This window comes from Pseudomassariella vexata (genome assembly GCF_002105095.1).
Source record: "Pseudomassariella vexata strain CBS 129021 chromosome Unknown BCR38scaffold_11, whole genome shotgun sequence".
Lineage (NCBI taxonomy): Eukaryota > Fungi > Ascomycota > Sordariomycetes > Amphisphaeriales > Pseudomassariaceae > Pseudomassariella > Pseudomassariella vexata.
In genome coordinates this window covers 891,650-908,595 of record NW_024467966.1, presented here as the reverse complement: position 1 = coordinate 908,595, position 16,946 = coordinate 891,650, and the positions used below count along the sequence as shown (strand labels likewise).

Here is a 16,946-nt window from a genome sequence, read left to right as displayed (position 1 = left end):
CTGTTTGACATGAAATACACGGCGAATTTGACTATTTGATCAAATACTTGGTTAACTTAAATAGAGTAAAACAAAGGCTATTGCTAAGAATAATTTCGTTCCTGACTGTATAATCTGTAGTGGTGACCCTATATAAGGTACACGTAACGCCTAGCTGCTCTTGTCTCACTAGACACTACTAAATCAATTTGTATTACCGGGAGCGTGTGATAAATCTCTAGTCTTACATTAGTATAACCATGATAAAAAGTGCAGTCCAGTCAATTCGATGGATCATACCACGGACGTGATAATACAGGAGCTTTTGGACACGGACAAAGCAAAGTCGGTTCTGAATGATTCATTGATCAACGTCCGGAAACTTTCGCGAACAAGAATACACTATGAACATTTTCACAAAAAATAGAAGTCTTCCCTTTCAATCTCGCAAAACCTGAACTCATGATGTTGGCTGCAACCATTTACAGCTAGCTGGCATGAAGGTCCTTTCCATCGCCCCCCTTACTTATCAGCAGGCGAATAGAGACCTCCCATACCCCAGAACTGCTCGGCGTTGAACGTAGCCATCTCAGGCTTCTTCCACAGGTCGTTGAACGCCGTGAAGAGGATCAAGTCCGCTGGCTTGTCCGAGAAGGCGCTCTTGATCGACGAGAGAGCCGTAGCCTGGTGGTCCATCCCAGGCACCGCAAGACCGTTCGATTTTCCATGCCACGGCCAACCCGTCTCGGTCACCATGATGCGCTTGTTGGAGTCCGACAAGTTGTTGCGGAGACGGCTGATGGTTGAAGTGATAAATGCGCCTGCCTGGTCCGGGCTCGTATGAGGGTCGAAGAACGGATGGACGTTGACGGTGCAGACGTCCGAGTTATTGCATAGCTCGGGGTTGGCAATTGCTGCGACGAATGTGTCGACAGTTGCGACAGGGCCTTGGTATCCAGCGGCTCTCAGGCCAGAGCGAGCATGGCCAACGGCTGCGAGTATTTGTGAAACAGTGGCAGCACCGTTGTTGACCAGTTCATTGCCCACGCTGACCATTTCAACCATGCTCCAGTCACCCTGGATGCCCTTAGCCATGGTCGAAACGGCCTGGTCTATAGAGCTAATGTCGAAGATGCCCAGCATGAGCTTGTTGCCATATTTCTTGGCCGCAGCATAAGCAGTGGCAACCTGGTCGCAGTCCACACCGTAAATCCGAACCAGGCCGTAGTCCTTAGCGAAGAGCGCGAAGTCAGCCTCCACTTCAGTTGCCGTCTTGCAGCCACCGATGCCTTTGTACGGAGAGTACGTCACGCCATACAACTTGCTGTTCTGAGAAACGGCCGGGTCAGGTTCAGCAGACTGGGTCGGCGTGGTATTAGAGACAGCCGACGCAGGAGCAGATATAGAAGTCGGCTTCTCTGGAACAGACCCGGCCGATGGGGCGGGAGCCGGAGCAATTGCAGTGGTCGGCTGCTCGGCACCGGACTCCACTGTAGGAGGAACCGGGCTGGCCAAGGTCGCGACCGGGGAGGGAGGGTTAGGGGCCTCAGACGACACCTCTGCTGGAGCCGTGGAGGCCGGAACAATCACAATAGTCTCGGTCTCAGTGCTAACCAGGTTGCCATATTGGTCGACGTAGACGACGACCTCAGGGACCTCGGTTGGCTTGGTGAAGGTCGTGTCCGTCACAGTCAGCTTGGCTCGCTTCGGGAGGAAAGCTCGGCGATGAGGGTGTTGGTGGACTTGATGACGTCGCCCTGTGTTTCGGTTAGAGACAAGTCCTTCTAGTGCAGATTCACCATTGTAGCTTTGCTTTGACTTACGAGGCTGGGCAGTCGATAGCTGCAACAGGGATGCGATCGCAAGAGAAACTGTGAAGAGGCTCATGGTTCGTGGATATTCAATACAGCCTTTAATCTTTGACCAGGATCAGAACTTTGTGTGCGCGTGACAAGTCACGGGTATATTTCCGTATCAATACTATTTTTGAATGAAAGATTCGGGCCCCAGCTGCAGGACAAGGGGTCAGCAGGGTCAGCGACACAAAGTCTAGTAAAGCGAGTGACTGGAAGCAAAACAAAAACGTGTGTATGGATGCGGCAAACGCAACCAAGGACGGTCCGTCAGACAATGTCCATCAGCTAGAGGCGCAGAAGCGACAGGAGAGGTAATAAAGGAGACGAAGAAGTTCGGATGCTGGTGCAGATGAGGATATTAAACGTAGAGGATGAGAACAACGGTCAGTGGCACGTCAACAGCACGAAGAACGAGAAGTTGAGTACAAAGGGCCCATTCTTGGTGGCAGTTGCCTCAGCAGCAGAGGCCACGCCTCACGTGGAATGCGCGTTCCTCTGACAGTCTCAAATCCATCTCAGGGTGCTGAAGTCAAGGAATGATGGCTGTCAAGGGAGAAAACATCATGGAAGTGAGACATGGGTGGCGCAATTGTGGCTACGCACATCAAGACTTGGAAGGCACGATGATTAAAATGGCACTTACCTTTCTGTCCTCTCTGGAGATCCAAATGGGAGAGTTACCCAAAGGTGCTTCGTTGGTGATGCTGAATGATTGTGATGACAGGTGTACCCGACGACTGCTGTGCAAAATTGCCCGAAAAGGAGTAGACTACGTGAAATTGCGTGAATCGGTTTAGAAGAGATGTTGATCTGGGTGATGAGAAGGATGGTGATGCACAGAAGGTCGAAGCGGGAATCAGCGTAGAATTGTTTTTGGAAGCTGTGGTTCAATTGTGGTGAAATGTCGAGTTGGGATGGACGAACTAGGCCACCCGGTCTGCTTCGTTGTTGAGAGCTTCAGTTATCTTCACAATTAGTCGGTTACGAGTAATGGAGGATGTGGTCGACGGGGCAAATATGTTCGTGGCTCAGCTCCATGGTCTCCCTCCGTTGCTGGCCTCGGAAATCCATAGTCCTCGTTCGGAAGGTGCGATCCAGCGTGGCTGCCGAAACATTTCAAGGGAGTAAATCCCCATATTTAGTCCACCCTCTTGATCACAACCAGTAGTCCGAATCGTCTTGCATTCAATGCTATCTATTGATTAATTATTATCATGGTATGGACCCGTCTTGTGTCCCGTTCCTAAATCCTCATGAATAACCCATATCTACTCATGTCATCTTAGAGCTTGAGACCGCATAGACAGCTATTGGTCGGTGGCTCTTAACAGGGGTACACTCGGGCATTGTCTAAGCAACCGATGCTTGCCTGTTTGGCTTTCTTGTCATGACCTTGGTGATGGCATGTCGAATGACAACTCCAGCCTTTTCAATCTCCTTTTTGGACAGACCTGAGGTAATACAGACCTTCAACGCTGGCTGGATATTCGACGTTTCATCACGAGGAGCACCAATGCTCTGGATTGTCGGGAGACTCTTTAATCGAGTGACAAGGACACCGTTGTTAAGTGTCTACACTTTCATCAATTACTGACCAAATTGGGAGAAAATAGGATATATGGGCTTACCTCTTCGACACATTCTTGTAGGATACGTTCCTGGTCTTCATAGGTCAGCTCCCTCACTCGTACAACATCGGGCTTGAGAACCAAAAGCATGACTGGGTTCTCAGGTGAGCTGGTGCAGACGACCCAGTCACTGCGGGGATCCAGTTGTGCCCGCATTGTCTTGATGTTCTCGCGGCATTGCGTCAAGATCTCGGGGTTCGACTGAAGGACATTCAAGGTTTCGCTTGCGGTAACTGCCAGCATAGCTGGTAAGGCTGCTGAGAACGTGTAGGAAGCTGCGGAAATGCGCTGGTGCTCTACAACATCTCGTGTACCGCAGCAAAAGCCTCCTCCTGCGCAGAGTGGTCCTGCAAGAGAGCCGACGATCATGTCTATTTGTGACGAATCAACATTCTGGGCCTCGGTGAGTCCTCGTCCTGTACGGCCAAGCACGCCAAACGACCACGTCTCATCCAAAACGATGCGGAACTTGTATTTCTCCTTTAGTTCGACCTAGGAGGGCTCGTTAGGCTCGTGTCACGTCACATAGTGCTTTACAGGCATTGCTTACAAGCTTGGGGAGATCGACGCTGTCACCAACCATCTCGAAGAGTCCTTCCGTGACAATGAACCTTCGCGTCAGCTTCTTCTTTGCCTGCTCTTTGACGACCTTCTGCATGACACGCTCGAGATCTTCCATATCATTGTGATTGAACCATTTGATGTTGCTTCGGGAGATTTCCAGTCCCTTGCGAATGGAGTAGTTGACCATCTTATCAGCAATGATGATGTCTCCACGCTTGCAGAAAGCCGGGATGACACTGGAAATCGTGGAGAAGGCCTGCGCGTAGACGATGCATCCTTGGGTGCCCAGGTATGCAGCGATGTCTGCCTCGGTCTTCATGTGGACATCTTGGGTACCGTAGAATTGCGGAGGACCACAAGGTCCAACACCGTAGGTGCGCAACGTCTGAATGGCCTTCTCCTTGATCTGTTCATTCGCGTTGAAATTGTAGAAGTTGTACGAGGCGAGATTCGTGACCGTTTTGCCATTGGAGAGTTTCGATTTCGGGCCCGTCGGTCTGCAAGCCATTGTCAGTTCCCCCGTTACCAGGATTGTTGAGAGATGCAGCGGTCCTTACCCAACAATCACTGGCAGCTTATCCGCCTCTGCCTCTTCGAAGGGGGTCTGGCGGGGCACCAATGGCTCGGGTTCCCAGTCCTGGACCAGCTCATCGATCTCCTCTTCTCTGAGTTTAACGTAGTTGGGGCCGTGGGTGGGATACGAGGGCGAAAGTAGATACCGGATGAAAAATATCACCAAAAAGACCTCGAGAATGGATCGTACAGGGTCGTTCTGGTAGCTGGTCTGGATGTATCGGCTTAGGATTGCACTGCCGGGCACTTTATGGAAGACATGGGAGACTTCGTCAAAGGACGCCAGTAGTCGGCCTTGCGCTTCTTGGAAATCCATTGCCAGGGCGTTCGTCTTATGTGAAGGGCGGATTTTGGTTTGGCGTCAGCATTTGAAGCCGTCTTTTAGTACTTTGGCGCAATACTGCCAGCTTTTCCTCAACAAGCCCCTGCGGCACGGTCAGTTCGCTTGGTGGTCATCAATTTGGCAAGCGCGCTCCTGTCAGGGGTACCTTGGCTCAGTTGTTAAAGTGGAGCTTGGATTAAATACATTGCCTTCTCCAGGTGGCCGAAGTTCCCCGGTGCAACTTCGGGACTTGGAGAGGCGGCCTCAATCACGTCCATCCTTTGTGTAATTATCAATTTCCAATCCGCTACTTCAGGTTGAAGAAAAGGCATCACACACCCGCGGATTAAATTCCTAATCGAATTTCTACTTTACCTGGGGCAGTAAATAGCCACTGCAAGTATGGTTCTGCATCCAATTCGCGAACTTCGGAGCGCAACCACATCCTCAGGACTAACAGTACGGAAAGTATCACTGCAAGTATGCAGTCTGTCCATCGTAGGTGAGCTTGATAGTGCCTTCCTATGAGGCCTGTCCCGGTCATGCTCTTGATCCTGTAAGCACGAAAAAAAGATGGAAACACCCGCTCATATGAATTGCTCATTATCATCCCCGTCAAGCCTGGATCGCGAGACTGACTTGCAAGCTGTAACTCAATCCAATTTGCATCAGCAGTCTAGGCCTACTCTAGCTTTCCTATCAAGCCAGGCTATTATTGAAAGAATGTGCCTACATCACCCGTACACACCTCAACCACCTCGTGCCCTTGATCATCTTCACAGCCTCCGCATCCCTTGTGTTCTTATGCATGATGCGGCTCAGCCCTTCAAGGTCGGATCGCAACTACTGTTTTCATCCCGCTCAGCCACTCTGAAGTTGCATCACTTTATAGTAGATGTTACTTCGACGCCGGCGGTGTTCTGTAGCGGCGTTATGGACTACCTGCGGGCGATTTTAGGCTGGCATCATTGGTGCAGATAATTACCCTAGCTTTGGCCAGCACCCCTGCGATCATTAATCTGACAATGGATGGTTGGATCGTTCTGTGCCTCTTGTTGGCATCATTCAAGCGAATGGAAGGCCGGGTTCTCCAGGCCGACTGTAAACATGCTATCTCAATATCTACCTTATGACGGGAAGGGCGTCAACTTCAGGGCCAAGTTTGAACTGAAGCTAGCTTCTTACTATTCTCCGTTTTCCTTTGCAAAGAATTATTGATAGACGATAGTGATTCTCTCCTTCACGAGCCAGCGTACAGAAACTACTATGATGGCCTCAATAGCACATATGTTCACATCAATCAGCTTGCTGCTTCATGCTGTCCCACAGGTGCAAGCACAAAGCTCAACAATCACGGCCTGGCTTCCTCCATACTCAGCAAGGGATTGGGGTAATCTGTATGGTAGCGTAATCTCGAGTGTAAGTATGTAGCCGATGGCAAACTCCAATAGTCTTGACTCAAACTTGTAGGATGCCTCCGAGACGACGTACACTCTCTTCTGTGCGCCCGAGACGGCAACCGACTTTGGATGTTATATCGGGGACGCTGCCCCCTTGACATTCGTTGAAGGGCCCAGCACGTTGCGACAGGATGCCTCTGTCACCTCTTCATTGTGCGTCTATCTCTCTTCTACCACCATCATCTCAATGCAGGTATCCTGCTGAGATCAAGGCTGACCGACCGAACCAGCGAATTCACAAACCATTGCACCCTCACAGGCACCACAGAAGCAACCTGCTCCTTCTCCTCGTCCATTGCCCCAAACGTTACCGTGGGGTCCTTCATCGGCCCCCAATCCACCTCCGCGGTACGCACCTTCACGGGGACGGAGCTGTACTGGGGCAAGTTGACGTTGGCTGCCCCGCCTAGTACTACGGTTCTTAGCGGCTCGGAGACCAGTACTTTCTTTCCTAATTCTACCGCGGCGCAAACGAGCAGTCCGACGCCCGCGGGGATCAGCGGGACGAGTTCAGGTTCTGGTTCTGATGGGACGACGTCGACAGTGACTTCTGAGGGCGCAACAGACGGTGGGCCGAATGAGACTGGTAGCGCTTCGGCGAGGACTACGCGGGAGAGTGCAGCTGGTAGGGTGGTTTTCTCATGGAATGGAGTTTTTGTTGGAGCCCTGGTAGGTGTTGTTGCTAGTGCATTGTGAGACGAGGGTCTTGCGTCATACAAATGTGTAGATGGTGGGCTACGGCCAGCCAGGGGTTGATACAAGTCCTCGCATGTATGAAATGAATGATCGTGTCTAGTATGCATGTAAATCCAAGGAACACGAAGCACACGGAGTTCAACTTCTTGACACCATCAAGACTCCCACGATGTAGCACAATGCTTCGTCACTGATTACTCTCGAGGACCAGTCCTCTTTGGGACGAGGCGGGGTGCATCTGTCTCACGGGTCGACTTCATCGGCAATAGCATGCCAGAATGAACCATGAACCAACCCCCTCGAGCAAGCAGAGTCCCGACGTGTCGCAAAAGCACTTCCTTTGTAACCTCGGCTAAAGTCTCCTTCCTTTCTCGTTCTACGATGTGTCTCACTGTTCCCAGCACACTGAGAACAAAAAAACCATAAGCTCCCTGAACTACATCTCCACAAAGCAGTATTTCCCCTTCAACCACCAGACTTCCCACCTGCCGCAGCCTCCAAAATCCTCGGCAACAACCACTCCTCCACCCACTCCCAAATGACCGCACTATCCTGCGTCATCCACGCCGCCCCGGCAAACCACGTCCCCCTCTGCTCTTGTAACCCATACATTCTCTCATAAAACCCGTCCCTGACCGCCTCGTTCCCAACCATCAGATTAAACGGCGAGTGATCCGAGAAAGCCACAAACTCCGCCTCCGTCAGAGGTAGGGATGGATTCCTACTTTTAATCCGTGCAATATGATCGATAATATTCGCCTTCACTTCTTCCTCGGACATGGGCTGTGCCGAGGCGTAGAACACTTTGGTATATCCTGGGAGGGGGGCGGGTTCGAAGCTGTACGCTAACGGATCGAGAGGCACACCGTACGGCTGCATGGGGTTGAAGTTTTGGTAGCGCTGCGTCAGGCCCGTGTTGTTCAGGACGGCGGTGTAGTACCCACTGCCGGAAAACTGGTTGAACAGAAGGAGTTCTTCGGCGCTGAGGTCGTAGCCCTGCATTGTCTGCGGTGTCGGGGGGATGGCGGAGACGAGTTGCTTGGCGAGTATCAACTTGACTCCCTTGGGCGTTTGAACAGCGATCTTGATGGCATTGTTAGAATCGGAGGAAGAGTAGGAGGAGGAGCGGTCCATGGCCAGGATGGTGGTATTGTAGAGTACGTCACATCCCAGTTGTTGAGCGGCAGCATCGTAGAGCCTTGCCGTGTTGTCGTCGGGCGTCATAACGAATCCAGTCTGGAAGGCTTGAACGAGCTGTGGGCTCAGGGCTTTAAACACGTAGAGAGTAGGCAGTTCCAGGAGCGGAGTGAATCCTGGGAGTAGGATCATAACGGTCTCCACGAAGCTGCCTAGTTCGTACTTATCGATGAATTGCCCAAAGGGGAGGAGTAGGTCTGGGGGTACCGGGTAGGTCACGTTGAACCCGTCTCGCAAGCCCGGAAAATCGGACAAATGACGCGCATACCTTACAAAGGCTGAGCTGATCTCAGTGCTGTTGGGACGAGTGTAGTTCTGCACCGCCTCTCCAGTCGAGAAATCTACAACCCTGGCCGATCTTTGAGAGATGTTCTGCGCCACCAAGGGAACGTTGAACCGGCGAAAGTAGTCCCTCACAATAGGTGAATCTTCGAACACCTGGACACCCATATTGAACTTAGATCCAGTGTTCGGGTCACTGTAGACTTCAGCATGTCCTCCAAGCCTGTCCTTCTTTTCGATGACGATAACACTTTGATCGTTATCGCGCAGTCGAAAAGCCGTGTAGACACCGCTTGCTCCTCCGCCTATGACTGCCACATCCCGACTGATGATATCGTCCGAACTATGCTTTCTAAGGTTCAGTAGGGACGATAATCCCATCACCTCGGGTAGAGAAGCAGAAGATAAAGCGAAAATTTTGGCAAACAACATGATGTGTGTTTATTACTAAGAGATGTTGTCAGGAGCGCTGTCCCCACAGCTATCGGGGCATTGGTACTTTTTAAGTAAAGCAGTTCAAAATACTCAGATAAATTACGAATAAGCGAATATACCGTGAGGCCTATCCCCTTTAATACTGGATCGAGGCATGAAAAAGTGACAACCCACGTTTGCCGTGCCTTATGGGAAGACTGGTTTACCGTGACGCCGTATGTACAGAAGCCTATTTCGACAGCGAAGTGGCCTGTATTAACAAAGACTCAGCCAACCCGTACTTCTTCCCCTAACATTCCTTTACAATATACATGTCCTACTCCCTCCGTAAAAGGCAAGGTCGGGCTATTCAGGCCAGATCATGAGCTTGATGCTGCGATTCGGAAGCAGGCCGTCATGTAGTGCGCCAACATCAACACTACCTGACTTAGCTTACTACTACTCCTGTCAAATGGAGGACAAGACGGAAACAGAACATAATATCTGATGATAGAGCCAATCAAGTCATCCTGATTAGATGCCACCGCTTCTAGTTCAAGAAAATAGAGATATTGTCTTGTGTTACACCCGGTGGAAAACGACCAGTTGGATATATGCCATCTTCAGCCCCCTATGCAAGCAATGACGCCCCCCGTCACTAGAGAAGCATAGCCGGAAGCCATGCGCGCGAGACTCGGAACGAAAATCCAAAGCCGTTACACATCAAAACTGGTCTGCGCAACTGGCCATGCAATGTATCGATCGAGTCATCCAAAGCACAACAGTCAGTTCAGTTTTCGGGGTTGGTAATCCCTCGTAGCGAGAGACCGCTAACCGACAACATGCGTGTTGGTGGGCCGTTAAAACGTCCACAAACAGGGCATACTTAGAACATCCTTATGACTTTATCAATATGTTTTCTATTGATTTCCTTCACTAGAACGCATTCCCCTTGTCAGGGCCAAAATGCAATATCACCCATCGCTGGGACGGGGGGGATGCAATTATGCGTGCGATTATAGAACACCATTCGTTACCATGTGACAATGAAAACCCTCGAGAAAAATGGATGCCTGACTCTAAAACGAAGAAAAAACCGTATACCATGCCAACACCTGCGATACAGAGCAATCTCGCCCAGGTGGACCATCATCACATCGCCAGGCCTTTTTCGCTCAAACTGACTGTGGCCACCACCTACTTTGAGAACTCGTTATAAATACAGTCCACTCTAATTTACACAAATCGGAACTTCGAGTCTGTTGTCGCCGTCGCAGTGGCCTTAGTGCCAACGCCCGAGTAATCTGCAGCACCGGTACCCGTCGACGTGTCGTTCCGAGTGTTGTCGTTGTCCTGTCCGGTCGGTTGGAGCAAATTCATCGGGATCGAACTTGTCAGGCTGCTCGGGACCTTGCTACCAGCAACAATCGGGCCCACGATCAGGCCGACGAAGACGACGAGCATTACAAAGTAGAGCACCGCGTAGCGGAAGACTCTTCTTCTTCGCAGCTTGGATTGCTTCATAGAGTAGATAGGCGGGCGGATTTGGCGACTGCGAAATGTTAGTCAAGCGCATATACATATCCATTAGGGGGTGAAACATACCTGGGACGAAGCCAGAAGAGCATCATCGAATGCAGTTTGTCGACTTGTGGTATAAGGATGATGGGCAGCATCATGAACAAGATGATGTGACCGAGGACAAAATCAGCCGCGAACATGCTCAACTCTGTGATCTTGCAGAGCAATTCACGCGCAGGCTGGGAGACAGAGTGCCAACCCATAGAGTACCACTTGCCGGTCCAGAACGCGATGTTGGACTGGTCCGTCTTGAATTCACGTGTCAATGCCAGAGAGATGATGATCTTGAAGACCCATCTTTGCACTGCCACAACCGCAATCATACCGATCATGGTCTTGGTGAAATCGAAACCCTCGAGGAAGAACATGACCTCAAAGAAAACGAGGAGCATGACCACTGCAGTACCATGGGCAATCGCGGCCAGCACACTACCAAATTTCTTGCAGCACATGCTAAGAACTGGGCCCATGCAGCATGCCATACTAAACATGGCAGCAAGCACACCAGCGTTAATAGCGACGGGGGCAAGTGCCACGATACCGAGACGGATCAATGAGCCTGTTGCAACCGCATCATCGTCGTTATCCTTCACACCCGTCTGAGCGTTGATGAACAGGTAAGGGATGACGGTAACGGCGACGAAAATGAGTGGTGATATCATCTCAGCGAAGAACAAGTTGGTGATCGCAGCTCGGGGAACGTCGGCCGACATTTTGCTGGACGGGTCTCCGAGAGCCTTCCTCTTGTAGCCAGTGATACGGGTACGAGAGAGACGACAGAAGGAGATCCACGAGGACGAATGGGAACGGGAGTTGCCGCGCGACAACCAACGGAGGAAGTCGCGGTAATCGATGAAAAAGTCGTTCCATGCGAACTGGTGGGGGTTGAACAAGAATGGCGAGATGATCAGCGCAAGCAGAGTGATGTAGAAATACGCCAGCGCGGCTTGCCAAATGGTTAGAGTGGCGAATATCAACATCATGAAGCATCGCGCGCCAAAGTAGATGGAGGGGCCGGCGAAACGAGAGTACAAGACACCGAATGGAATGCGGGCTGTGGCGAAACCTCGACCGGTACCAATGTAGCGGGCACCACCGAAGGAGAGATCCTGTTCAACCGAGTTGGCATAAATCTGACACATGAATACTTCGAAGAAGGGCGAGAAGGAGCACATCTGCTTGCCCAGACGGGTGGCTGAACGAAGGACTCCACGCTCCATGAGCTCCTGGACGACGAGGGGCACGAAGGAGATGAATGTAACGAAGAAAATGGACAGAACGCTGCGGTACACCCAGTCCATTAGAGCATCGGTGTTCTGGCACCCGGTAGGGACCAGAGGATCGGTGATGGGCACGTTTCGGTTATAGTCGCAGGCGATAGTCTGGTTGCGCAGAACACCCAAGTTGATCATGACAACCATGAAGAGCTGAATCGACAGCATAATAAACATGTTGTTGATGTGGAAACCAGGATGGGCGTAGTAGAAGGACAGGAAGCGATCGAGGGGCAATTGGGTTCCAAGATAGTAGTATTCGCGAGACAGCATCTGCTCACCCATACCAGTTCCGATCTTGGTGGTGAAGTTGAGAACGGAACCGAAACCCAAATCACGACCCTTTCCGCACTGGTAGTACTCGCAATGCTTGATACGTCCACCACGGAGGAGAGCGTTCATACCGGCGTAAATATCTTCGTTTAAGTGAAGACCCTTCTGCGCCTTGGAAACACCTCCACGAGTACACATGAAGATACCGTTGAGGAAATCAGGATGACCATAATGCAGCTTGCCTCCGATCTGGGCTAGAGTTCTGGCAAACAGAGTACCAAATGTCTGTTCCTTGCCGGCAGCAACGTCACCGAGCATACCAATGTTCTCGGAGAAAATGTATTCACGGGCACCGAGAATGGCGACAGGCGCAGGTGTGTTGCTCTTGACCCCAGGAGTGTACGGTGAGACATTGTCGGTCTTCATCTCCTCGAACTCGGCGAGAACAGAGCGGATCTTCAAGCATTCCTCAAGGTAGTTGTCCTGGTTGGCGTCGATGAGCTGGATGTACTCTCCCCGGTAGAAGATGATGGCGTGATTCTGGTTGTCCGACTTGCCGTCTCCGAGAACGGGATTTCCAGACAGTTGAATGCGGAACTTGGGGCGGCGCATGCCATTTTCCATGAGCTCACAGTGGCCATCGATCAAAGCAGAGTACAAACGGGGCTCCTCGCCTTCGGTCACAGGAGGCTCCTCGTCCAAGTACGCAATCTGCAAGTCAGGGTAAGCTCTCAGGAGGAATTCGGCGTTCTCCATTTCCTCCTTCTTGAACTTGGCAAATCGCTGCATAGACACACAGAGCTTGAACTTGCGACGGGCCATCCTCTCAAGTTCGCGCTCAAGTTTGTCCGAGTTTCCACCAAACATCTGGACAACCTCGGGGTTCTCGACGCGGTAGAGCAGCTTGATGGCGCGGCTGTAGTTCATGAATCCAGAAATAGTGCGGTACAGGGTCTGGGAGCGCAGAGAAGCCCAGATACGGGTTCTCAAGGTGTATTCAGGGGCCGAAGACTTGAAACCGATACAGTAAAAAGGCAGATCGTCGATCTTGCTCTTGGCGGTGTCCTTCTCGTTCTTCTCATCTTCCCCGTTGAATTGAGAAGTCTCGTCGGCCAGAATCTTGGTGTCTTTGACGAAGCAATCCCACTCGTGAGGATGAAGCTGCTTGAGATACTCGAGCATAGTAACACGGGAGTAGGGCTCGTCCTCGCGAATAATTTCTCGAAGAGACAGCAGGATCTTCTCGCTGTAGTGGGGGATCATGACGGTGAAAGTAGGCATGTTGTCAACCGGCAGAGGCTCAGGAATGGGTGTAGACAGCGACTGGGCGAAGAAGGAAATGCGACGCTCGGCCTCGCTGTGAGTGGGGAAAAATTCCGTCTTGAATGAGTGATCCTCCTGGGAGACAAAGAAGGTCGGAGCGCGCAGAGTTCGCTTGCCCTCCTGCTCGGAAGGAACCTGGTGGTACAAGAGCTTCTGGACGTGGTCGATGGCCAACAGATGCTCGCGGTACATGGAGATGACAATAGCGTTCCAGATTTGCGAGATCAAAACCTTCGGCTTGTACTTGATCTCCATGTCCGTAGTAGCCAGGACCTTGGAGTAGATTCGCTTGGGCAGACGAGAGAAGATGTTTCTCCATGGCGTCCAGATCGAGGAACCGAGGTAGAAAGATCTAGCCACGGAGCAGATCGTGTTGAGCACAACGTACCACAGATAAGTGTCGAGGAAGAAGAAGATCAAATCGGTGAACGTCATCAGAATGAGCAGGATCGTCGGGTGATACTTGCAAAGGATGTTACCGAACATAGCATCACCGAGACATGAAGAGACATCCATGATGGAGAGATACCTGATAGGATCTCGGAATGACAGTGTCAGGTACACGTAAGACTCTCCAAACTTGGCACCAAAGACAACAGCCCACAAGCCAAATGACATGGCCATGTCATTTCCGTGAAGGCGAGGCCAACTAGCCGTGAAGGTTTGACTGGCCACGTAGCGGCGAGAATTCTTCTTGGTAAGATAGCTGCCGAAGAGGCCACCCAAGGGCATGATGGAGAAGAACAGGAAGGTAACCAAGGCGATGAAAAATTGGACAATACCCAGAATCAACGAGATCTTGGATTCCTGCTGTTCAGGAAAGAGGAAGACGTAAACGCCCGGTCCCACGTTGATGATGAAGATGACCAGGAGGAAGATCAGACGCTTAGTGAGATGCTGAGCTCCTGCCCATCGACGGGGTACGTACGCCCATTCTGACAGAGTCGCGATGATTTGGATCAGAGATGCGATACCTCCTCCGAAACCAGCAATGGCCCATTGGGCAGAGGCTGGAGGCTGATTGTCGACTTCCTGCTCGTACTTCGACCCAAGCAAGAGGGAAGGAACGTTGTGAGACGTGTAGAACCAGAACATAGTCAAGTGAATTACCCAAATACGATTGAAGTTAACAATCATATGGAACCACGACCGTGTCTCCTTGTAGGTCTTGAAGAAACATTTCTTCCAGTTGACCTCCTTCAGCTTGAGGTAGCGCTCCGCGGGTGGGACGTCGACTAGCTTGCTCTTATCTTCCAAGACGATACGCTCAATACCCTCCGGGTACCAGAAAAGCTGGTTGCAATCATCGTAGCCGATGATCTGGTTGTGGTCCCTTTCGCGTCGGACGTAGACGCCTTCGGAAATCTCGTATCCCTGGTCGCGACAATACTGGTAGATGGGGGTGATGACGGTATTCAGGAAGTTGCCCTCCTCAACAGGCTCAACTCTGCTCTGGCATGCAGGCGAGTTGAGGTAATCGTCGGCACACTTGAAGATGAAGCACAAGCACTCAGGCAGGAAACGGACCTGATTCGCCTCGCCCCAACAGAGCAGAAACAGGGCGATCTGGCGGACCCGGTCGTGTTGGGACATGCGGTTCATGCGCGTCTTCCATCGGTACTCGGCCGCCTCGAGACTGTCGTCGCCCTCGAGATCCTCCAGAACTTCGTTCTCATCGGCGTTCTTATCCTTCTTGGCCTTCTTCTTGGCCTTGCGGCGGCCCTTGCCTTTCATGTTGGCAAACCCAACAGCATCGTCCAGGTCGAGATGGGCAGCGAAGTACCACTTGCGATAGTTGGCATTGTCTCCACCGATGTAGTCAGCGTGCAGCGAGAGTAGGGCTTGGTTCGGGGTCATTCGCGAGGCTCGCGAGTCGAGCAAGATCATCAGATGGTCGTACATGTTGCGCATGCTGTCACGCTGGAATCCAAACTTGGCCACGAGGTCAACAAAAATGTCCTCGACCTCTTCCTTCGAAAGCGGAATCTGGGCATCGCTGGTCCAGGCAGGGTAGGGTTCACGCGAACGTTGACCGGCAGGTAGAACATTGCCGTAGTCCATACCATAGTTCGGAGTCGAAGCGCCAGACGAACGGTTGCCGCCGTACGAAATTTGGGAGGAGGGCGGACGGAACCCTCGGGCCTGGCCCTCAGCGTAGCTGTTGTATCTCTCGTCGCCGCGGCCGTAGTAATCCATATCGGCAGCGCGGGCCATGTCGGACCTCATGGTGAAGTCGCTGAAGGTCTCGGAGTCGTCCTCGGAACGACCATTGGGTCCGTACCCTGCGCCCTGCTGGTAGCCAGCTTGATCGTAGTACTGACCGTCGGCATGACCCTCGGGGTGGCCGTCATTGTAGTATTCGTCCTGGTACTGCTCGTTTGCGTTGTTGTCGTAGTAGCCACCATCTTGGTGGTACGGGTTCTGGGGATCCGCGTTGTAGTAGCCACTGTGAAGACAAAATTAGATTAGTTGCTACAGAGGGGTGGTTGAGACCAGGCACTCACGATTCATCGTAGAAACCGTCATTGGCGTTACCTGGCTGCTGGCCATGCGCATCGTAACCGTTGTTGTCGTAATACTGTTGGTTGTGCTCATCCTCGTAGTACGAATCAGTGTTTTGACCCTGGGGATGGCCGTAACCATCACCGTAGTCGTGGCCACCGCCTGCTGGGTAGCCCGACATCTTGGGGGATGAATGGGGCTAGGTCTCGGGTGCGGCGTGGTTCTGGAGAGATAGAGTCAGAAAAATGCATCAGGAATCGTGTCGCTGCTCCGCGATATTGTATGAGGGCAATTGTGGCAGGTGCAATGAAGAAGGAGGATCAGGAGAGGTTGGGCCAGGTGTTTCGTGTGCAGTGTTTTGGTGCCTTGCTACGTGCAGTAGTTGGCTGTACCAACGCGGGAGGTTTGTCACTTACATTTCAGACTCATGGGAATTGAGTTCAAATGCAATTGCTCAAACGTGTCGCAAAAAAGAAGCAGCAAGTGAGTTTGCAGTGATTAAGATTATTAACGGACCGTTCCCGTAAAACGACGAGAAACAATGTGAGTTGTGGCCGGCCACAGCAAGAGCGATTGTTGTGACGTTGACGTGATTCTGAGGAAATCGCTGTCGTGACTGATTGGGGGTGGATTGGATGGAAAAGGAGGCGGTTGGCTGGCGTGAGTAGATTGGTACGCGGCGTGTTTTAGATGCTTTTCGTTGACCTAGCAGCGCTGCAACGGGTCGGTCGGCGTCTCAGTCACTAGCGCGTTGGCGTTCAGTTCCTGTGCCAATCCTTTTTTCCTTCCAATTCGAGCAGGCTTGGGTGTGTATGAGCGATTGACTGGAATCGTCGTCAAGCCCGGATTGATGAACAAGGCGAGTTGGTTCAAGGTGTCTCTTCCTAGATATTCTTTTGTGTTGCGTGGACGCAGAAAACGAGAGTGCGTTGCGGCGCAGGCAATCACAAAATCGGGTTTGGGAACAAAAAGGGGTAACGAAAGACTGGAAGTCGGAGCTTGCCCCTCAATTCCTTCGCTCG

At 51.7% G+C, this 16,946-nt stretch overlaps 5 protein-coding genes across 5 annotated transcripts; 1 reads left to right on the top strand and 4 right to left on the bottom strand.

The window, feature by feature from the left end:
* Positions 1-215: 215 nt before the first annotated feature.
* On the bottom strand, positions 216-1,870 carry BCR38DRAFT_476628 (glycoside hydrolase superfamily). The gene is made up of 2 exons (XM_040863045.1): positions 1,803-1,870; positions 216-1,736 (listed from the first exon to the last, which is right to left on the bottom strand). The coding sequence occupies exons 1-2, from the start codon at positions 1,864-1,866 to the stop codon at positions 502-504; spliced, it is 1,299 nt and encodes a 432-aa protein (XP_040712959.1). The 5' UTR covers positions 1,867-1,870; the 3' UTR covers positions 216-501.
* A 920-nt stretch (positions 1,871-2,790) lies between these two features.
* BCR38DRAFT_442344 (aminotransferase class I and II) lies at positions 2,791-5,075 on the bottom strand. The gene is made up of 4 exons (XM_040860805.1): positions 4,585-5,075; positions 4,014-4,524; positions 3,464-3,955; positions 2,791-3,407 (listed from the first exon to the last, which is right to left on the bottom strand). Exons 1-4 carry the CDS (start codon positions 4,914-4,916, stop codon positions 3,186-3,188), a joined length of 1,557 nt encoding a protein of 518 aa, XP_040712958.1. The 5' UTR covers positions 4,917-5,075; the 3' UTR covers positions 2,791-3,185.
* Positions 5,076-6,266: 1,191 nt separating this feature from the next.
* Positions 6,267-6,901, top strand: BCR38DRAFT_298186 (uncharacterized protein; the record flags this gene model as incomplete). Its single annotated transcript, XM_040854521.1, has 3 exons — positions 6,267-6,341; positions 6,393-6,535; positions 6,613-6,901. Coding segments are annotated over 3 exons (507 nt in total), but the record flags the coding sequence as incomplete, so codon positions are not given.
* Positions 6,902-7,543: 642 nt separating this feature from the next.
* On the bottom strand, positions 7,544-8,987 carry BCR38DRAFT_397414 (putative FAD dependent oxidoreductase; the record flags this gene model as incomplete). The annotated part of the gene is made up of 1 exon (XM_040857666.1): positions 7,544-8,987. The coding sequence occupies exon 1, from the start codon at positions 8,936-8,938 to the stop codon at positions 7,544-7,546; it is 1,395 nt and encodes a 464-aa protein (XP_040712956.1). The 5' UTR covers positions 8,939-8,987.
* A 1,220-nt stretch (positions 8,988-10,207) lies between these two features.
* BCR38DRAFT_487795 (1,3-beta-glucan synthase component-domain-containing protein) lies at positions 10,208-16,105 on the bottom strand (the record flags this gene model as incomplete). The annotated part of the gene is made up of 3 exons (XM_040864197.1): positions 10,208-10,523; positions 10,577-15,868; positions 15,927-16,105. The coding sequence occupies 3 exons, from the start codon at positions 16,103-16,105 to the stop codon at positions 10,208-10,210; spliced, it is 5,787 nt and encodes a 1,928-aa protein (XP_040712955.1).
* Between the last annotated feature and the right edge of the window lie 841 nt (positions 16,106-16,946).